Below are 22,744 nucleotides of genomic sequence, written 5' to 3'. Positions count from 1 at the left end.
TTGTGCCTAATTTTAAAATTAATCATCTTTATTAGTTTTTGGAGTTTTTAACGCTACTATGAGAATCAAAAACTTCAAAAAATATCATTGAACAACAATTGAAAAATTTTTCAAACTTTTTTTTTGTTTTTTTTCTAGTTACTTTCCAACAAAGATTGTTGTCCAAATTGCTGATTTTATTATGCTGTCAAATATACCTCAGCACTAGTTTTTCAATCTTAAATTTTTTTTATCACACCACGCAAAAAAAACTAGTTTGAAGAAGAAAAAACTTTTTTGTTGTTTTTGTAAAACTATGATCGTAACATTTTGTGCTACATTCTGTGAGCGGAACATTTCGTGTCTATCCTTGTTCTTTTTTAGAATGCGTTGGAGATATTTTGAGGACTTTCGAGAAGAAGTTTGTGGAAGCGATAGAAACAGAACTTAACAAAGAGTACTCTGAAAACAGGTAACAATTCACAGCTTTTGAAACGAAAAACAGACATTAGGCTCACAACAGGTTGAGATTGAACAAATGGTTTTCATGGTAACTTCAATGAAAGAGCCAAAAATATGCCACCGATTTTAGATTCCTGGATCTTTAACAAAAAACTAAAACTTCGATGAACTAAAAATTGAATCCCTCTAAAATGTTCCAAAATAGTTCTTAAAATTTGGTTTTTTCCGAAAAATGTTTTTTTTTGTAAAGAATAAAAGATTTATTTTCAGCCTACAACAGCACTTTCCGTCTCTGAACCAGACTTTCTGGCACAAATCCTTCGCCTTTTTCGACACCCAGCCACAGGACAATTACCTGGAGAAACACGAGACCCTCTGGATCCGACAGTGGGGGGAGGAGCAGTCCAAGTTCATGAGGGGCAGCAGTCGAGCGGGGGGAGGAGGAGGGGGATGGAAAGTGTGTGTTGAGACTGTGATCGAGAGGTGTGATCTGAATAATGATGGCAAATTGAGACAACACGAGTGGAATGCATGCTTCAACAATGGTCAGTAAAAGAGAGATTATTATTAATAACTAATAACTGTTTTACTTTTTGCTAGATATTACAATAAAATTTCAACAAAATTTCTCCGCATCCACTCCCGGTTTTTCAATTTTCGGAAAAAAACGGCTTTTATTTGATTGTTCCTATCATTGAAAATGGGGAAGCGCTTTGTCTTTGGGTGTGTTTTAGTTTTCTTATCTTTTTTTTGTTTTCCACGAAATCTCAGGTACCACATTAAATTATCGGAATGACTTAAGTGTTATATTATATTAAATAAAAAACCTTTTAGTCGTGATTCGAACGATATTAAAAAAAAATTGAAAAAGTTATCTGATTGTCCACAAAACTGAATAAAATTATTTTTACTTTTAGTCAAATTTCGAGCAAAAAAGTTTTAAATTTACTCAGTTAGGGTTTTACTCATGTTAACGATTAGAAAACTTCAAATTAAATTAGTTTTCGAAATGTTTAGCGCCCTCTTGGGAATAAAAAATTTCAAAAATTCAAGAATATTTCTGCAAAAATAAACTGAACTTTATAAAAAAAAAATTTCTTGTCACTTTTGGCAACTGATTAACCTTGTTTGATTTGCCTGTTTTTTGTTGAAAAATTCTTGCTAAATTTTGAATTTCTAAAAAAAATAATTTGTTGTTTCAGGTGATCCAATTTTGCCGATAGCTTAGACCCGTTTTTTTCTATTCTAACTTTTGGACAACCACTTCGCCCGGAACTAGGGACGAATCTGGAAACACTGGAAAAACTGTGAAGAAAGAAAACAAAATACGACAAGATATTCAATTCTGAATTTGTGTGCATCACTTTGTTATACAATACAATTTACGTTTTGAATGTACAAAATGAACTGAGCTGAATTAAGGGTTTATAAATTTAGAAAATTTCAATTGAACCATTTTTGATATTATTTAGGGGATTTCGACAGTAATAATGACGCTTTCCATGGACTAGAATAGCACATCGCGCGACCATGAACTTCGTTTACTATCAGTTTATAGCTTCATAGGGGATCAGAGTGCACGTTTTTGCTGAATTCGTGAACCTGAAACATCCAAAAAATGAAAAAAAAACTCTTTAATGAATCAATGACAATTAAACATAGTTTGTCATCAAGGTATTAATTACTACTTTCCAGCTACTTACTAATTTATTTACAAGTAATAAGCAAAACACAAAACTAACATATTTATAAGTAAGATAAGCCGCGTAAAAAATGAGCCGACTTATAGATATATACTATAGGGTGTTTTCAAAACACGTTTGTTTATTAATGATCTATCATTTCACTAATACTTGATCTATTAATACCATTTTTTGTGATAGGTAGCAAAAATTTGCCTTATTCTGGTGATACATTTCACAATGTTGGAGTGTTACTGTTCGCTATATTTTTCGGTGGTTTATCGAAAATTCACAGCATTTCGTTCCGAACAATGTTATACAGTGCTGCTTTACAGTAGCCGGACAAATTCAGAAGAAACTGAAATTTTCCAATTCGTTTTTCATAATTTGGTTAATATTAAATTAAACAAGACTGCTCGTATCAGGGCGAAGTGCAGAATTTTTCGTTTGCCTTATAAGTTTTATGGAGCAGTAATAACATTAAAAAAATAAAAGTAATAAAATTAAATGAAAATTGAGATTTTTTTTGTGAAAATCGTCCCCCAAACGCCATATAAAGTACAAAAGGATAAATTTCGCTCCTTGTAACAAATTAATTATGGCATATAAGCTTCCTTCAACCAATTTGGAACGATTTCTAAGATTAAATCTCCGCTTGAATCTCCTATTTAATTTTTATTTCCCAGCTACTTACTAATTTATTTACAAGTAATAAGCAAAACAAAAAACTAACATATTTATAAGCAAGATAAGCCGTGTAAAAAATGAGCCGACTTATAGATATATACTACAGGGTGTTTTCAAAACACGTTTGTTTATTAATGATGTATCATTTCACTAATACTTGAGCTAATAATACCATTTTTTCGTGATAGGATTAAATTTCCGCTTGATATATATCCGCTTACGGATTAAATCTCCGCTTACGCGTTTATAGCGCAAAATATATCGCGCGTTAATTGTCCCAAATTGACCAAAATGGCAATCTTTAAACCCCCATATCTTTACGAAAAATAATCTCAGGTAAAACATCTTTTCAAATTTAACCTCAGGACAACATTACCTTATGAATGATAAAGAACAATTTTGTCAAAAATGGCTAGTTAAAAATTCGAAATTTGTCTGAAGAAAAAAACCCACTCCGAGCACAAATATTCCGTTACTTTCGTTACGAAAGTCGGAACAAAAAAAAAGTTTTGACAAACATTGCATGGGACTTAACCAGATGTTTTATGATGCAATTTGAGCAGTGAAACTGGTTCTTTTTTCCTACTTACTTTTGAGCCAAATGAGATGACTCGTTTTCAGGTTTGTAAGCTTGCGTAGACATTTCGCCAAACAAATTGCGCTGCAACAAATCTGGTAAAATTTAATCCAACTTTAGTGACAACCATTTTATCTAATATTTAACAATTTCAGAAAATTAAGTGAAAAACAAGTCTGCTAATTCTGTGAACAAAGTTAATTTCGGGAAAAGTCTAGTACCGAGTTGCACCACCCTTGCTAATCGCAAAGGTAATCAACCACCGAAAAAAAATTAAATATAAAAAGAAATCAAACCTAGTAAAATGTATCACCAGAATTTGGCGAACTATTGGTACCTATGACAAAAAAAATATTTAAATAGATAAAGTATTATTGAAATGAGAGATGAGTCATAAAAAATGTCATTTAAAAACAACCTGTAGTCGAATATAATTTCAGCTCCTTTTTTATGCCGCTCATCTTACTTATTTGTTAAAAACAGTCCCAAATGATATTTGTTATTGGACGACAGTAAGCCGTAAATTGTCCTTTGTTCCATTGAGATTTAATCCGTCTTCGAAATCTTTCCAAATTGGATTATTGAGACATGCTCTTTGGTCTATTTAAAACTTTGCTATATGCAAATTATATCACTTTGAAGTTTACATAGCGTAGGGAAGGATAATTTTCAACAAAAAATCTGGAATTTTTTTTTGAAAATGTTATCATTTATTTTTATTTTAACTACTCCATAAAAATCCAAATGCAGTCGGCACACTCAAAGTTTTGCCCTGATACGAGCAATCTTATTGTTCCTACTTTCAATGAGAGTGACGGAATATTTGTTCTCGGGGTGGTTTTTTTTCTTCACGCAAATTTCGACTTTTTAACTAGCCAATTTTGACGGATTTGTTTTATATCATCTGAATGGTTTTGTTGTCCTCAACTCAAATTTAAGAAGATAAGTTGCCTGTGATCATTTTTCCTAAAGTTATGGGGGTGTAAAGATTGCCATTTGGCCTATTTGGGACCATTAACGCGCGATATATTTCGCGCTATAAACGAGTAAGTGGAAATTTAATCCCTCAAATAAATTGTTCCAAATTGAATTGAGGCATGCTATTTGGACTAATTAAAAACTCATAATGGCAAACTAATTTATTACGTACTTAACACTGCGTGTGGGGGAACGATTTTCAAAAAAATTCAAAAATTAAAAAAGAAATTCATCATATTTTTAAAAGGAACGCTACTTCATATACCTTAAAAACACTGAGCATTCAGGGCTTCGCTCTGATACCAGCAGTCTTGTTTTATCGAACAATTCAATTGTTCGAAACAATTCTAGAATAACCTGAGATAGTGCTTGTGCGGTGACTGCTGAGTGAGTGGACACTTCGGAGGGGATGGTATCTAGGCCCAGTTTCTTCATGTCCCTAGTGATCACATTGAAGCTCACACCCACATATCCCTGAGACCTCACTCTAGTTACTTAAAGAACAGAATAAATAAGACCATGAGACTGCATAACAGAATGAATGTCCTACTGAATAAACTGTCTTTCTGATTGGATGATCTGTTAATAAAAAAAAAAATACATTGAATCATTCGAGAGAAAATTGATGTTGGATTCCTCCACCAAGCCAAACTAAGATGAATGAGTCACAAATCGATATTCACTACAATTGAAGCCATGCAGTAGCGAGCGCAGAAATTTTTTTAGGGGGGGGCGGTTTTTCGAAAAATTTTGAAAATTTTGTCGACCTTTTTTTTAGGTCAAACAATTTCACTTTCCGAGCTCTCCGGAAAGACTATTTCTGCGCCTATTTACAAAAACACGTTAAATAGGCGTTTTTAGGCACATTTTTGAAAATTTTGACCAAAAAATTGCAATTTTTTGGCGCGCGCTCCCCCTCAAAATTAGTCATATTGGCGACCACGGCGCCTTTAGAAAAATTTTGAGGTTGGTTAGCAAAAAATGAATATCGTAAAACTATACCAAATTTCCACTTTGTCGACAAAAAATTGTATTCAAGTAATTAGTTTTGAAAATCAACTGAGATTTGTTCATGCAAGAAGCTATTGATTGCAGTATAGCTATTATTTTTTTTACCTTCGCGTCCATCTGAGTGTGCGACTACTTTGGGGTCAATGAACTCCGGTCTTTTTCCTAGGAACCACCTGCAACCAAAAAATGTACACGATAAAACCTAAGTTATAGAAGCGATCAAATACAGTAATTTAAAAATAGTTCAACACTTTTGAAGTTGTTTGGAGATCAAATTTGAGGCGCGAAGTGTGAGTTAGTATTTTTTGAATTATTTTTTTTGTGCATTATTATCTAACCCAAGGAATTTCTGAAATGATGATGATGACTGCGGCACAAACATGCCCAGTTTCCTTCTGTGCCTGAAACAAGGAGTTTTTGAATTGGTCAAACTATAAATTATAACTTCAACAACAAAACGAATTGCGGTCTGCATCAAACTGCAAAAAAGCGGTCCTATGGTTCGTAGTTAGACAAAGTCATGATAGTTCATGAGTTTAATTTTTACTTGCCACTGAGTATCTATTCGGTAGCTCCGTAATTTGGGGTTTTCCCGTTATTTTACAATCAAACAGAGCTTTTTCAGAAGCTTTTGTTTATTGAAGACTTTTTAAGGCGTTTTTAGTAAAAGGGAACCCAAGGTTCTCGACACTAACCTTCCGGCTGTAATTGGAATGTGACAAGATGTGTACCCTCTGACAACTTCGTTGCCAAAAACATCTGTTCCGTAACAGCTGATAACCAGCTGAGGCCCTGGAAGCATCAAAACAACGCAACCTGATGAGTGACCAAATTACACAGTTTATCGATAACAGATAAAACTTTTTTATTTTTAGCTTTTGGCATTGATATCTTTTTAATAGTATAAAATAGCTTCCATTAAACTATTCTAATTTCGTAAACTCGACGATTCTAATTGTTTACTTACAGCCGTAAGGATTTGAGCTTTTGAAAGTTGCCTCAATTGGAAAATTCCACGTGAAAAGACCGCGGTCATCTATGCTTTTCCTAGACACTTGGGAAATTCCGTCTTCCAAGCCCTGAAAAAGCGTCATAAAAATATGAAAAACAAAATTATTTTCATACTTTCGAAGTGGGTTAATTTTCAAAAATGAAATGTATTTATTTATGATCTTCGAAAATCAATTAATTGCGATTCATGACTAACCGAAGTTATAATCCAGTCAGGGCCGTGGACAAACGAGTACTTCAAGTATAAGTCGTTGAATTCGGGAAACTAAAAAAAATGAGTTTAGGAATTGAATCTCATAAATATTTTATAAGTATAATTTTACTGCAAGTATATGATTTCTCGAAACAAGCGATATCGAGTCTGTTTCGCAATAATACTCATTTTCTTCCAATCGAGTTAATTTTCGATCACAATGCAAATGAAATAAGATTTTTATAGGTCATAGGTGCTATCAGAGGACAAACTTTCTCAGCGCTTTCTTGGCACTAGAAGATTTTTAAATTGATTGCCAACTGTTTGATACAATTTTCGTAAGTTTTATTTTCGAAAACAACTGTAGGCAATTATTCCTAACTTAGTAATGCTCTAAGCTTTCGTCCGATTCCTCTCCACAGCACCACGCTCAAAAAAAAGATACATAGTAGACTAAACATCCATGGAATTCGCAGCTTACTTACCACTCCACTTTCGATTTGCCCATTGACCATAACAAGGAAAACTGACTGCTGTGCCATATTCTGAAAACGACAGATGAATTATTCAAACTGTTCACCACAAGCACACATCAACAACACTGAAAAAGGTTAACATAGACAAACTACCAAAATTTATACAACTATAAATCTCTCATCTTAGTAGGATCGTTCAATTGGCTGAACCGAAACAATTGAACTCCGCATAGTGACAAATGCACATAGTGTGCAAGACATGGCCTAAAAATTTGAAATTTGGACTTATTGTTGCGGAACAAAATGGCAAAAATGGAAATCAATAACATCTACGTTTTTTGCAGTTTATTTCTCATGAGATGGTTAGCGCATCTTAATTGATTATGTAACTCAGACGTGAGTTTTAAAAAACTTCAGAAAAGGCGTTTTACGAGTGAGACACATTGCATCTTTCCCATTAGAGCCCCCAGCAAAATATAGCCCACATCATAATAATAATGACCTACTGTAATGAGCTGTCTATTAACTTTTGATACTGGGGAGCTGGAAGACGGTCAATGAGCAGAATGGTCCAGGAGCAGAAAATATTTAAGAGCAGAAAAACATACAAATAATATACGAGCGAATCGATAAAAGCAAGTACAAGAATCGTCGATACATGAATAAGCAAAAAAAGGAAAATTAAATAAACATAGAGTTTCTTTTATCGATAGCCAGAATTTTTTTCTCTTTTTACTGCCCTTAGACCCTTTCTGACTTCAGACCATTCTGTTTCAGACCATTCTGCTACGTCTCCTGGTAAGGTAAGACCCCAGCTATAATGGGAAACGGCACTTATCCATCCCCCAGGTTTCATATTTTCTCCATGCAAAAATTAATCACATTATGACAGCGTAAAATTAGTTTTTCAAAACTGGAATTTCAATGTGGGTGGGAAGTGGAAAAGAGCCTGGGAAACATGCAAAAATCTTACAAAAAATTTTTGTGTCTACAAAAACAATTAGAATGTTTTGTTTTCCACGCCCAAATCTCCTTTAGAAGCATTTGACATAAATTAAACTTTCACAATGAGACAATGAGTTTTTCGAACTCATCTTTGATGAGGTCAATTAAACTAGCTTCTTTTCAAGTCTATGCTGTAATGTTCACTTAAAAAATTTACTGAAAATTTCAGAAAAAAAATGAAAAATTACCAAATTTTTCATTGAGATTGGTTTTTGAAATTCATCCCCCAAAAGATAAAGTGATACAAGAAAGGTCGCATCAGTTCGAAGCCCTGAAAAATCCGACTGCATGTCAAGGTGAATGGAGTAGTGTTCGCTTTTAGAAAATGGGTGACATTTAAGAAATGAAAAAGATTCAAATTTTTTTTTGAACATAATAAACCCATACGCTATTTAAAGTGAAGTATCGAATAGACTGAAAAAACTCGCCTCGATTTAATTTGGAACAATTTCTAAGACGGATTAAATCTCCGCTTACGCGTTTATTCCAAATGGGCCAAATTGGCAATCTTTAAACCCCCATAACTTCACGAAAAACGATCACAGGTATAATATCCTTTTGAATTTGAGCTCAGAAAAACAATAACGTTCGAGCGTTATTTAATAAATCTGTCAAAAATTCTTACTTAAAAAGTCGAAATTTGTCTGGAGAAAAAAAAACCAGCCCGAGCACAAACATTAAGTCAGTTTCTTCGATAATAGTCGCAACAACAAGACTGCTGGTTCATTGGAACGAAGCCCTGAAAGCTCTGATTTACCTATGATTAAGCTCAAAATTTTTCTCAGCCGGATTACGGAGGCATAAAATTATTTCGCATTACGCTTTTAGCATCCTTTCTTACTCAACAAATTGTGCAAAAATTTGTCTAAAATAAAATTAACCACATCATACTTATTCCTCACATTCTCCGAAAGTCGAAACAAAATATGCCTGTAGATCAAAATTCAGTTGTTATCAGTAATTTCAGTAGTTTTTGCGTTTTCTCAGAAATTAGCAAGGTGTTTTGCATTGATTGGAATATGGTTTTCTCACTTTGGCGTCAAATGGAATCAATTCTCATCATATTGTTGTCACATATAGTAAATCTTGCTCGGCAGTTTCCTTGTTTTTATTATTTTCTAAGTTGCATGGCTCTTTTGAAAATCTTCACTAAGCGAAATTTTAATCTTTTTCCTTTTGTTTTTTTTTCGCATTGACAATCGGTATATTTCATGAGGCTTATTGTTGATTGCAACTCCGAACTAACAATTTTTTAAATTCAAGAAACCATGGTAATTATATACAGAGGTCATACAAAATGGCGGCTATCAGTGTATATAAAACCAATGCAACTAAACCATTACATTCATGCTTTATTAACTAGTTAACCAGTATTTTGAATTTAATTAAAATTTTAGTATTGTACATTAATTATTTTTTTCGTTTATAGAAATTTCTCCGGTTTGGGGGGACTTTAATACTAAATGACTCCATTGGGAGTCTTCCTTTTGCTTATCTCGTCGTGCTTGGTAGCAGCCGAGGAACAAGCTGAAGACTGCAGGAATTGTAAGAAACTGTCGGAGGAGGCTTATTTCAACAGAACTACGTGCAGTATTCAAAATTGTCAAAAGGATGGTAAAATCAAACTGAATCACCATACGTCCAATGAAGAGTTGGAAGCGTTCCTTAAGAAAATCGCAAAAGACTTTCCTGAAATAGTCCACCTTGAAAAATTGGGAAAATCTGTCAATGGCGTAGAGGTGTATGATATCATTATCTCAGACAATCCAAAAGTACACGAACCTTTGGAACCCGAGTTCAAATATGTGGGCAACATGCATGGAAATGAGGTGGTTGGAAGAGAAATTCTAATCAACCTAATTGAGTGGCTCGTAGAAAACTACGACAAGAATGATACAGCTACAAGATTGGTCGACAACACCAGAATTCACATCATTGTAACGATGAATCCTGATGGATATGCCAAAGGGAACGAGAAAGACTGGCTGCTGGGAAGAGCCAATGCTAACAATGTGGATCTGAACAGGGATTTTCCTAATTATGACGAGGTTGCTTTTGAGCTGCTCGCCATGGGAATTTGCAAAACGAACAACTTAGACAAAGTGCACCCGCCAACAGATATGCATCATTTCCAACCGGAGACCCAAATTATTATGAAACTGCTGAAAAATCACCCCTTTGTTTTGAGTGCCAATCTCCATGGTGGAAGTTTTGTTGCCAATTATCCGTACGATATCGCGAATAACAAGAAACGATCTAAAACTCCAGATAACGCGCTATTCAAAGAGTTAGCATCTGTATATTCCTTCTCGCATGCATTCATGTCTAAAGACACTGAGGCGGTGTGTTCAGGTGATAAGCCATTCACAGATGGAATCACAAACGGCGCCGATTGGTATCCGGTTCCTGGAGGCATGCAGGACTACAACTATGACACCTCGAACTGCTACGAGATAACCTTGGAACTGGGCTGCAATAAATATCCGAAGAAAGATGACATGTGGATGTATTGGTACCAGAACAAAGACGCTTTGATTAATTACATCAATGCTGTTCATATGGGTATAAAGGGATTCATCGTTGACCAAGAAGAAAAACCAATGAAAGGAGTTCAGATCACTGTTAAAGATATGAACACCGACGCTAAGCTACCTATGGAGTGCCATGCTGTAACTTCCACTGAGTTTGGCGATTACTTCCGTCTGCTCCTCGACGGCGACTACCAAGTCAAGTTTGAACTGGAGTCATACGAGACCGTTCAAAAAGAAGTCAGCGTCAAAGGCGAAGTGGTTGTTCTGGATACGGTCGTGATGTACAAAGAAAAACACCTTTAAAGTACTGGAACAATCATACCACCCAGCTTTAATGACAAGCTGAAAAAAATGAGCTAATTTGTATAATTTGATCTCAATGTAAATTTTAGTCATAGAAATTGTAAACTAAATGACTAAGCTAAAATTCAATTTTGCAATTCAACACATTTTTAGCCGCCTCGCGTATCAAAACTTGTTAATGTAACAGCCGCGTATCTGTACGCATATAAAGAAACAATTTTTGATTTGAGAAAAATTATTTATTTGCGTTTTTTTTGGGGGGGGGGGGGGGGTGGGGTGTCGGGGCTCCAAAGCCAATTTAAGTTTTTCAAAACAAGGTTAATATTGCGTTTTCTGAAAACGTTTTTGATAGTTGAAATGCTTCACTTCATTGGAAAAAAAACGATAGGGTAAGTGTATGTTTTCTGTATCTCAAAGAAAACTTTTTAAGGATCAAGTGTGGCATTATTTGAAAGACCTTTCAGTCGTGCTTCGGATTTCAAAAAATACATAAAAGTTGTCGGAATTGATTGTTATTCTTTTCTTCAATTTTGCGTTCATATTAGCAAACAGTAGACAGGTCATAAAGTCGACACGACATAAACCTGAATCGAGGTAAGAAAAAAATGATTTTTTTTTTCGTACGTTTGGTTTATCTCGATTCTAATAGGTTGATCACGTGTCTACTTCATGATATGTCTAATTTTTAACTGCCTTCCATTTAAGTTTTTTTGAATTCTGCTCAAGTACTATATGGCGAGCGATTTCGCTGCATGGGTTTTTTCTGTTATAATAATGTGTTTACTCTCTCGCAGAGCAAGTATCTGCTTAAGACAGCAAAGCGATTAGGGTATGACTTCTCATTTTTGAACCTCCATTTTTGATTGTGTTCAGCTTCGCCTCGATGGTCTGCGTTTTTGCGCCGTTTTTGCTTCGTGAATGTGGTTGGGGCTCTGTAAGTGCGACATAAATGTGAGAATTACACTTATAAAGAAGGAGGACACAATAATTTGTGTTCCTGGCTCTCTGACTTGCCATTTGAAGTCAATCTGCGAATTGCCTTTTCCCAAATTTTGACTTGGTTTCGACCTTCCCATTTTTTTTCTGGGAAAAACTGAGTTGATTGCAACTAATCCATCTATCTATCTATACAATATTTAATTGGCATTCAAATAAGATATGTTTAAGAAGTCCCCATGTTGACATATATAAGAAGTCCCTGTGTTGACATATTTAAACCTTTTGAACGTACTGGTTTTTGCCTGTGTAACGAAAGAAAGAAAGAAAGAAAGAATAAATTAAGATAGAAACACATCTATCTTACACGAAAGAACATGTTTAAGACCAATATCCATTGGAACATGTGTAAGAAGTTGCTATGTTGGGCGAAAGCTTTAACTCTAGATTTTTTCTATAGTCGCAACGCAAAACTATCAAATTTTTGTTTCACAATTGATTACACAAGCAATGTTTGTGTTACAGTATGAATTATCTTTTTTTTACAACCTAAGTCGCAAATATTGTTGCGACGCAAATATTGTTGCGATGAAATGTGTTCATTTTGAAAGTCATTTTGATCAATACCAGCTATTAAGTACAGCCAATGCTAAGTATTTTAACATAGACCTTTCGTGCTCCAACTTTCGTAACGAAAGTAACGGAATATTTGTGCGCGGTGGTCTATTTTTCTTCAGACAAATTTCGACTTAACTAGCCATTGTGACGGGATTTTTTGAAAATTATCCAAAGTTTTTGTTGTCCTATGTTTAATTTTGGAAAGATATTTTAAGTGTGATCATTTATCGTAAAGTTATGAGGATTTAAAAATTGCCATTTGGGCCAATTTGGGACAAAACGCGCGATAGAGTTTGCGCTATTAACGCGTAAGCCGAGATTTCATCCGTCGTAGAAATTGTTCAAAAAGGTTGAAGGAAAATTGTTTGCTAAAATTTATTTTTTACTAGGAGCGAAATATATCACTTTGTACTTAATATGGTGTATGGGGGATGATTTTTACATAAAATTTCAAATTAAAAAAAAATTCATTTTATGTTACATTTTTTTCATGTTATTACTGCTCCATAGACTGCTTTTTAAATTGAGGCATCTTAGTTGATAATTTTTTTTCAAATTGACTGGTTTTGCTATTGTGTCATTATTGGCGTGGGTCACTTACGAAATTTTGTAGACTCAAACTCAAAGTTTAACTCATTCAGTTTTTCACAGAAGCGTCATCGGTCATATTTTTGCTTGTGTATGCGAATTGCAACTTCGCCTCTTTGTTAAATTTAGTATTAGTCGCTCACCCTTATAGTGGGGTGTTGTCGAGATATAATCAGGGCTAGCATATCTGGCGTCCAAGTATGGCTGCTCAAATCCGTTTGGTTTTGAGATATGGCGTTTTTTATGATTTCATTTGAAAAAAAAAATTACATAAAATAAATAAACCGAACTTGAAATTCTCAACCATATACTGGCGTGCTGTCAGGGTTAACTCATGGATTGCGAATATGGCGTCAAAATATGACTGCTCAAATGTTTTAGGCTTTTCGAGATATGGCGTTTTTCTTGATTTTTTCATTAAAAAAAATATAAAACAAAAGAACCGAACTTGAATTGCTCATTCCTATAGGGCGTGCTGCCAGGGTACATTCAGGAGTTGCCTTTCTGACGTTCTTTCAACTATGACTGCTAAAATCCTTTTGATTTTCGAGATATGGCTTTTTTCGTGATTTTTCACTTTTTTTCATTAAAAAAATTACGAAATAAAGTAAATTAACTTGAATTTGTCAACCCTATACTGGCGTGCTATCAGGGTGAACTCAGGAATTGCGAATCTGGCGTCAATTTATGACTGCTCAAATCTTTTAGGTTTTCGAGATATGGTGTTTTTCATGATTTTTTCATTGTTAAAAAAAATTAAGTGTAAATGAAAGTAACCGAACTTGAATTTATCAACCCTATAGCGGCGGGCTGTCAGGGTACACTCAGGGGTTGCATTTCTGGCGTTCGATAGCTGACTTTTTTTAATGACTTTTAAATTTAAAAAAAATTTAGATATGACAAAGCAAACGAACTTGAAATTATCAACCCTATAGTGGGGTGCTATCAGGTTGAAATCAGGGATTGCGAATATGGCGTCAATCTATGACTGCTCAAATGTTTTAGGCTTTTGGAGATAAGGCGTTTTTCATTTTTTTCATTAAAAAAAAACAGATGTAAAACAAAAGAACCGATTTTGAGTTTCTCAACCCTATAGTGGCGTGCTGTCAGTGTGAAATCAGGGGTTATGAATCTGACATTAAAGTATAACTGCTCCATTCCTCTTGGTTGGGGCGTTTTTTATGATTTTTAAATTGATTTTAAAAAAAAATAAAGTGTAAAATATAGCAACGGAACTTGAATATCTCAGTCCTTTAGTGGCGTGCTCTCAGGGTATACTCAGGGCAATTCTGGCGTTGAAGTATGATTGTTCAACTCCTTTTGGTATTCGACATATGGCTTTTTTTAATGATTTTTAAATTTAAAAAAACTTTTATGTAACAAAGCAACCGAACTTGAAATTGTCAACCCTATAGTGGGGTGCTACCAGGCTGAACTCAGGGGTTGCAAATCTGGCTTCAAGTATGACTGCTCAAGTCTTTCAGATTTTCGAGATATGGGGTTTTTCATGATTTTTTCATACTTTTTCAACAAAATTAGATGTAAAATAAAATCCGAACTTGAATTTCTCATCCCTATAGTGGGCTTGGTGTCAGGGTACAATCAGGGGTTGCAAAACTGCGTTCAAGTTTGATTGCTCAAATCCTTTTTGTATTCGATAAATGGCATTTTTTATCATTTGTATATTATAAAAAACTTAGATGTAATAAAGAAACCGAACTTGAAATTGTCAACCCTATAGTGGGGTGCTATCAGGGTGAAATCAGGAATTGCAAATCTGGCGTCAAAGTATGACTGCTCAAGTCTTTCAGATTTTCGAGATATGGCGTTTTTCATGATTTTTTCAATAAAACTAGATTTAAAATAAAGTAACGGAATTGAGTTTCTCAACCCTGGACTGGCATGCTGTCAGGCTGATTTCAGGGGTTTCAATTTTTGCGTTCAAGTATGATTGCTCAAATCCTTTTGGTATTCGATATGTGGCATTTTTTGTGATTTTAAAACTTAAAAAAACTTAGATGTAACAAAGCAACCGAACTTGAAATTCTCAACCTTTTAGTGGGGTGCTACCAGGCTGAACTCAGGGGTTGCAAATCTGGCTTCAAGTATGACTGCTCAAGTCTTTCAGATTTTCGAGATATGGGGTTTTTCATGATTTTGTCATACTTTTTCAACAAAATTAGATGTAAAATAAAATCCGAACTTGAATTTCTCATCCCTATAGTGGGCTTGGTGTCAGGGTACAATCAGGGGTTGCAAAACTGCGTTCAAGTTTGATTGCTCAAATCCTTTTTGTATTCGATAAATGGCATTTTTTATGATTTGTATATTTAAAAAAAACTTGGATGTAATAAAGCAACCAAACTTGAAATTGTCAGGGTGAAATCAGGGGTTATCAATCTGGCGTCAAAGTATGACTGCTCAATTCTTTTTGCATTTCGAGACATGGCGTTTTTATGGGTGAAATCAGGGGTTATCAATCTGGCGTCAAAGTATGACTGCTCAATTCTTTTTGCATTTCGAGACATGGCGTTTTTATGCTTTTTTTCAAAAATGCGTTTTTTTAAAAAAAAGTAACCGAGTCGAATTTCTCAACCCTATACTGGCGTTCTGTCAGGCTGAACTCAGGGATTGCAAATCTGGCGTCAAATTATGCCTGCTCAAGTCTTTCAGATTCTCGGGACATGGCGTTTTTCATAATTTTTTCAAAAAAATTAGATGTAAAATAAAGTAACCGAACTTGAATTTCTCAACCCTATAGTGGGCGTGCTGTCAGGGTACAAGCAGGGGTTGCAATTCTGGCGTTCAAGTATGATTGCCCAAATCCTTTTGGTATTCGACATATGGCATTTTTTATCATTTGTATATTATAAAAAATTTAGATGTAATAAAGAAACCGAACTTGAAATTGTCAACCCTATAGTGGGGTGCTATCAGGGTGAAATCAGGGATTGCAAATCTGGCGTCAAAGTATGACTGCTCAAGTCTTTCAGATTTTCGAGATATGGCGTTTTTCATGATTTTTTCATATTTTTTCAATAAAACTAGATTTAAAATAAAGTAACGGAATTGAGTTTCTCAACCCTGGACTGGCATGCTGTCAGGCTGATTTCAGGGGTTTCAATTTTTGCGTTCAAGTATGATTGCTCAAATCCTTTAGGTATTCGATATGTGGCATTTTTTGTGATTTTAAAACTTAAAAAAACTTAGATGTAACAAAGCAACCGAACTTCAAATTCTCAACCTTTTAGTGGGGTGCCATCAGGGTGAAATTAAGGGTTATGAATCTGGCGTCAAAGTTGGACTGCTCAATTCTTTTTGTTTTCTAGATATGGAGTTTTTTATGATTTTTTAATTTTTTTTCAAAAAAAAAATTAATAAAGTAACGGAATTGAATTCTCAATCCCATACTGGCGTGCTGTCAGACTAAACTCTGAGATTGCGAATCTGGCGTCAAAGTATGCCTGCTCAAAACTTTTAGGTTTTCGAGATATGCCGTTTTTCATGATTTTTCTTTTTTTTCAAAAACAAACTTAGATGTATAGTGAAGTAACCGAACTTGAATTTCTCAACCCTACAGTAGGGTGCTGTCAGGGTAAACTCATGTGTTGCAAATCTGGCTTTCAAGATATACTGCTCAAATTTTTTTGGTTTTCGAGATATGGCGTTGTTTATGATTTTTTCCTAAAAAAACTTCGATAAAATAAAGTAACAGAACTTAAAATTCTTAACCCTATTTCGGGGTTCTGTCGGATTACACTCAGAAGTTTTAAATCTGGCGTCCAATTATGACTGCTCAAATATTTTTGATTGAAATGATTGGTCTTTTTATGATTTCTTAGTTTAAAAACACAGATAAAACAAAATTAATGGAACTTGAATTTCTCAACCCTATGATAATGTGCTGTCGGGGTACACTCAGGGATTGCAATTCTTCTCCAATTATGGCTGCTCAATACCTCTTAATTACTGCTCCATAGACTGCTTTTTAAATTGAGGCATCTTAGTTGATAATTTTTTTTTTCAAATTGACTGGTTTTGCTATTGTGTCATTATTGGCGTGGGTCACTTACGAAATTTTGTAGACTCAAACTCAAAGTTTAACTCATTCAGTTTTTCACAGAAGCGTCATCGGTCATATTTTTGCTTGTGTATGCGAATTGCAACTTCGCCTCTTTGTTAAATTTAGTATTAGTCGCTCACCCTTATAGTGGGGTGTTGTCGAGATATAATCAGGGCTAGCATATCTGGCGTCCAAGTATGGCTGCTCAAATCCGTTTGGTTTTGAGATATGGCGTTTTTTATGATTTCATTTGAAAAAAAAAATTACAATAAATAAATAAACCGAACTTGAAATTCTCAACCATATACTGGCGTGCTGTCAGGGTTAACTCATGGATTGCGAATATGGCGTCAAAATATGACTGCTCAAATGTTTTAGGCTTTTCCAGATATGGCGTTTTTCTTGATTTTTTCATTAAAAAAAATATAAAACAGAAGAACCGAACTTGATTTGCTCATTCCTATAGGGCGTGCTGCCAGGGTACATTCAGGAGTTGCCTTTCTGACGTTCGTTCAACTATGACTGCTAAAATCCTTTTGATTTTCGAGATATGGCTTTTTTCGTGATTTTTCACTTTTTTTCATTAAAAAAATTACGAAATAAAGTAAATTAACTTGAATTTGTCAACCCTATACTGGCGTGCTATCAGGGTGAACTCAGGAATTGCGAATCTGGCGTCAATTTATGACTGCTCAAATCTTTTAGGTTTTCGAGATATGGTGTTTTTCATGATTTTTTCCTTGTTAAAAAAAATTAGGTGTAAATGAAAGTAACCGAACTTGAATTTATCAACCCTATAGTGGCGGGCTGTCAGGGTACACTCAGGGGTTGCATTTCTGGCGTTCGATAGCTGACTTTTTTTAATGACTTTAAAATTTAAAAAAAACTTAGATATGACAAAGCAAACGAACTTGAAATTATCAACCCTATAGTGGGGTGCTATCAGGTTGAAATCAGGGATTGCGAATATGGCGTCAATCTATGACTGCTCAAATGTTTTAGGCTTTTGGAGATAAGGCGTTTTTCATTTTTTTCATTAAAAAAACAGATGTAAAACAAAAGAACCGATTTTGAGTTTCTCAACCCTATAGTGGCGTGCTGTCAGTGTGAAATCAGGGGTTATGAATCTGACATCAAAGTATAACTGCTCCATTCCTCTTGGTTGGGGCGTTTTTTATGATTTTTAAATTTATTTTTAAGAAAAATAAAGTGTAAAATATAGCAACGGAACTTGAATATCTCAGTCCTTTAGTGGCGTGCTCTCAGGGTATACTCAGGGCAATTCTGGCGTTGAAGTATGATTGTTCAACTCCTTTTGGTATTCGACATATGGCTTTTTTTAATGATTTTTAAATTTAGAAAAACTTTTATGTAACAAAGCAACCGAACTTGAAATTTTCAACCCTATTGTTGGAAGCTATCAGGGTGGAATCAGGAGTTATGAATCTGGCGTCAAGTATGACTGCTCAAGTCTTTCAGATTTTCGAGATATGGGGTTTTTCATGATTTTTTCATACTTTTTCAACAAAATTAGATGTAAAATAAAATCCGAACTTGAATTTCTCATCCCTATAGTGGGCTTGGTGTCAGGGTACAATCAGGGGTTGCAAAACTGCGTTCAAGTTTGATTGCTCAAATCCTTTTGGTATTCGATATATGGCATTTTTTATCATTTGTATATTATAAAAAACTTAGATGTAATAAAGCAACCGAACTTGAAATTGTCAACCCTATAGTGGAGTGCTACCAGGCTGAACTCAGGGGTTGCAAATCTGGCTTCAAGTATGACTGCTCAAGTCTTTCAGATTTTCGAGATATGGGGTTTTTCATGATTTTTTCATACTTTTTCAACAAAATTAGATGTAAAATAAAATCCGAACTTGAATTTCTCATCCCTATAGTGGGCTTGGTGTCAGGGTACAATCAGGGGTTGCAAAACTGCGTTCAAGTTTGATTGCTCAAATCCTTTTGGTATTCGATAAATGGCATTTTTTATGATTTGTATATTTAAAAAAAACTTGGATGTAATAAAGCAACCAAACTTGAAATTGTCAACCCTATAGTGGGGTGCTATCAGGGTGAAATCAGGGGTTATCAATCTGGCGTCAAAGTATGACTGCTCAATTCTTTTTGCATTTCGAGACATGGCGTTTTTATGCTTTTTTTTCAAAAATGCGTTTTTTTAAAAAAAAAAGTAACCGAGTCGAATTTCTCAACCCTATACTGGCGTTCTGTCAGGCTGAACTCAGGGATTGCAAATCTGGCGTCAAATTATGCCTGCACAAGTCTTTCAGATTCTCGGGATATGGCGTTTTTCATAATTTTTTCAAAAAAATTAGATGTAAAATAAAGTAACCGAACTTGAATTTCTCAACCCTATAGTGGGCGTGCTGTCAGGGTACAAGCAGGGGTTGCAATTCTGGCGTTCAAGTATGATTGCTCAAATCCTTTTGGTATTCGATATATGGCATTTTTTATCATTTGTATATTATAAAAAACTTAGATGTAATAAAGAAACCGAACTTGAAATTGTCGACCCTATAGTGGGGTGCTATCAGGGATTGCAAATCTGGCGTCAAAGTATGACTGCTCAAGTCTTTCAGATTTTCGAGATATGGCGTTTTTCATGATTTTTTCATATTTTTTCATTAAAACTAGATTTAAATTAAAGTATTGGAATTGAGTTTCTCAACCCTAGACTGGCATGCTGTCAGGCTGATTTCAGGGGTTTCAATTTTTGCGTTCAAGTATGATTGCTCAAATCCCTTTGGTATTCGATATGTGGCATTTTTTGTGATTTTAAAACTTAAAAAAACTTAGATGTAACAAAGCAACCGAATTTGAAATTCTCAACCTTTTAGTGGGGTGCCATCAGGGTGAAATTAAGGGTTATGAATCTGGCGTCAACGTTGGACTGCTCAATTCTTTTTGTTTTCTAGATATGGAGTTTTTATGATTTTTTAATTTTTTTTCAAAAAAAAAAATAAAGTAACGGAATTGAATTTCTCAATCCCATACTGGCGTGCTGTCAGACTAAACTCTGAGATTGCGAATCTGGCGTCAAAGTATGCCTGCTCAAAACTTTTAGGTTTTCGAGATGTGCCGTTTTTCATGATTTTTTTTTTTCAAAAATAAACTTAGATGTATAGTGAAGTAACCGAACTTGAATTTCTCAACCCTACAGTGGGGTGCTGTCAGGGTAAACTCATGTGTTGCAAATCTGGCTTTCAAGATAGACTGCTGAAAATTTTTTTTGGTTTTCGAGATATGGCGTTGTTTATGATTTTTTCCTAAAAAACTTAGATATAAAATAAAGTAACAGAACTTAAAATTCTTAACCCTATTTCGGGGTTCTGTCGGATTACACTCAGAAGTTTTAAATCTGGCGTCCAAGTATGACTGCTCAAATGTTTTTGATTGACATGATTGGTCTTTTTATGATTTCTTTGTTTAAAAACACAGATAAAACAAAATTAATGGAACTTGAATTTCTCAACCCTATGATAATGTGCTGTCGGGGTACACTCAGGGATTGCAATTCTTCTCCAATTATGGCTGCTCAATACCTCTTAATTTCCGAGATGTGGCCTTTTTCTATGTTTTTTCCATTTTTGTTTCAAAGCCTTAAAGAAGTAAAGAATGCCATGTGCTCAATGGATCTTTTATCTATAGCTTCCATATTGCATCTACAGTGTCCTCTATAGGTTTTACGCGCTTCGATTTTAAGCATTTTAGTCAGTAATTTTTTCACATCTAGCAGGAAAATTGGTAGATTGAAAGTTGTTCTTCTTGCCCTTTTTTTACAAGCTAATCACTTTTGCGATTTTAGTCTGCTATCGATTTTAAAGCTGGTAAAATCATATGAAGTGTTTTTATCTAATGTTTTCTAATTTTTCAAAATTATTTCCTTGCCCATTTTTATACAGAGCCGTATATATTTTGAACTTCGTTGATCAAAAGTTTTTTACGCACTTTTTTAAGACCGTTTTGCCTGCATTTGGAGTGAATATCAATATTGGTTATTTTACAAAATTATTTAGCTCAACGGAACCTGCCTTTTTCCTCAAATTGGTTTAAAAATTGACACCATTGCTATCCAATATTTTTTTTTCAGTTTTTGCAATGCTATTTTGAGCTAATGATAATTGGCAGAGCTTGGAGAAAAGTTTTACTTTAGAACTCCCAATTAACTACTTGACTACAAAACAATTTTTTTTGTCTGCTAATACAAGCCATACGATAACACGTGATTAAACTAAGAGCGATTTAATTAAAATGAAAGCCTTTACTCGCTCTTCCATTGAACAACATTTTGCAGCCTAGAAAACTTAGATTTAATTTCCATGTGTACGAGCTTCAGGAAAACCAAATTAACCTTGATGACTAAAACCTTGTCTCTACTAGTTCAAATCACGCAAAAAACCAGAAATTCAACCCTCTTTTTAAAAACATTCAAGCAAATGTGCGTTGTGATGAATAGTTTGTTGAAAAATTTTAACGATAGTAGATAGTAAGGAACTGAAGAACATGAAAAATGGGGAGGAACTTTGTATCGGTTGTCTAGTTTTTTTTTCTTTTTTTTCCGCGCAAAATTAGCTACACAAATAATCATCGGAGATAATCGAGTAATATATCTTATTAAAGCCCTTTAAGTCGTGACTCGAACGGCATTATAAATATGAAAAAGTTCTCCCACTGTCGCTCGATAAAAACCGATTTGAAGTTTTTGATTTTCGATTTTTTTTTCGAGCGACGAAAGCTAGAGAGCAGGCTGATCTATGGTTAATTTAGACCATTTACAAAAACTTATTTGTGTTCAACTTTAAATTAAATCAAGTAAAATTAGTTTTTGGCGTTTTTAACGCCAATTTGTGAATCAAAAATTCAAAAATAGTTCAGCTAAAAAAATCTGTTTTTGTTTTTCTTGTCATTTTCAGAAATTTTTTTTTCCAATTTGCGTATTTTTTTTACTGCCGAATAATGGATAAGGTCTAGTTTTTCGTTTAGATCCTTTTTTATTACATAGCGAAAAAAACGACACTAATTTGAAAAAAAAACAATTGTATTTTTTAAGACTATGGTCGGATTATTCCGTGATATTAGCACAGCAACCGGCTCTTCTTAGTTTAGTTCGATATTTTATGAAATCAATTATGCGGCTGGGAAAAGTTTCTGCAGACAATAGAAAGGCACTTTAGATTGAGTCATTTTTTTGTTTTTCATGTCTTAAAAAAAATTGTTTCCAATTTGAGTATTTTTATGGCTCGAATAATGGATAAGCTCTAGCTTTTCGTTTAGATCCTTTTTTTATTACATAGTGCGAAAAAAACGACACTAATTTGAAAAAAAAACAATTGTATTTTTTCAAGACTGTGGTCGGATTATTCCGTGCTATTAGCACAGCAACCGGCTGTTCTTAGTTTAGTTCGATTTTTTATGAAATCAATTATGCGGCTAGGAAAATTTCTGCAGACACTAGAAAAGGGTTTTTAGGTTCGTAATAATCTAGAAAGTCATTGAAACCAAATATTGATTTTTGATAGATGTACCTGAGATCATTTGTTCACGCTCGATGTAATTTTTTTTAAAGTAAAAGTTGTACAAAATGGTCTATTTAATAAGTGATTTTTGAGAGTTAAAACCT

At 34.3% G+C, this 22,744-nt stretch overlaps 2 protein-coding genes across 6 annotated transcripts in view; one reads left to right on the top strand and one right to left on the bottom strand.

Moving 5' to 3' along the window:
• Positions 1–1,762: 1,762 nt before the first annotated feature.
• The window catches only part of LOC134847574 (B9 domain-containing protein 1-like), a 271,610-nt gene continuing 250,628 nt past the window's right edge, over positions 1,763–22,744 (bottom strand). The window contains exons 1-9 of one of the 5 annotated variants that reach the window (XM_063864666.1): positions 22,713–22,724; positions 7,066–7,127; positions 6,584–6,652; positions 6,344–6,455; positions 6,072–6,168; positions 5,715–5,777; positions 5,482–5,549; positions 4,723–4,859; positions 1,763–2,043 (exon numbers count right to left, since the gene is read on the bottom strand). In XM_063864666.1, coding sequence (XP_063720736.1) covers positions 2,002–2,043; positions 4,723–4,859; positions 5,482–5,549; positions 5,715–5,777; positions 6,072–6,168; positions 6,344–6,455; positions 6,584–6,652; positions 7,066–7,122 — 645 coding nt within the window. In that variant the 5' untranslated portion in view covers positions 7,123–7,127; positions 22,713–22,724 and the 3' untranslated portion in view covers positions 1,763–2,001. The other 4 variants (XM_063864667.1, XM_063864670.1, XM_063864669.1 and 1 more) reach the window with 4 other exon arrangements.
• On the top strand, positions 9,320–11,037 carry LOC134847573 (carboxypeptidase D-like). Its single transcript, XM_063864665.1, has one exon. It carries the CDS (start codon positions 9,525–9,527, stop codon positions 10,893–10,895), a length of 1,371 nt encoding a protein of 456 aa, XP_063720735.1. The 5' UTR covers positions 9,320–9,524; the 3' UTR covers positions 10,896–11,037.

This window comes from Symsagittifera roscoffensis, chromosome 6 (genome assembly GCF_963678635.1).
Source record: "Symsagittifera roscoffensis chromosome 6, txSymRosc1.1, whole genome shotgun sequence".
Classification (NCBI taxonomy): Eukaryota; Metazoa; Xenacoelomorpha; order Acoela; family Convolutidae; genus Symsagittifera; species Symsagittifera roscoffensis.
Note: the sequence above shows the minus strand (reverse complement) of the source record. Positions and strands in the feature narration are given on the sequence as shown.

Coding starts and splice junctions, on each gene's coding strand:
- LOC134847573 (XM_063864665.1), top strand. CDS start 9,525: ATGACTCCATTGGGAGTCTTCCTTTTGCTTATCTCGTCGTGCTTGGTA.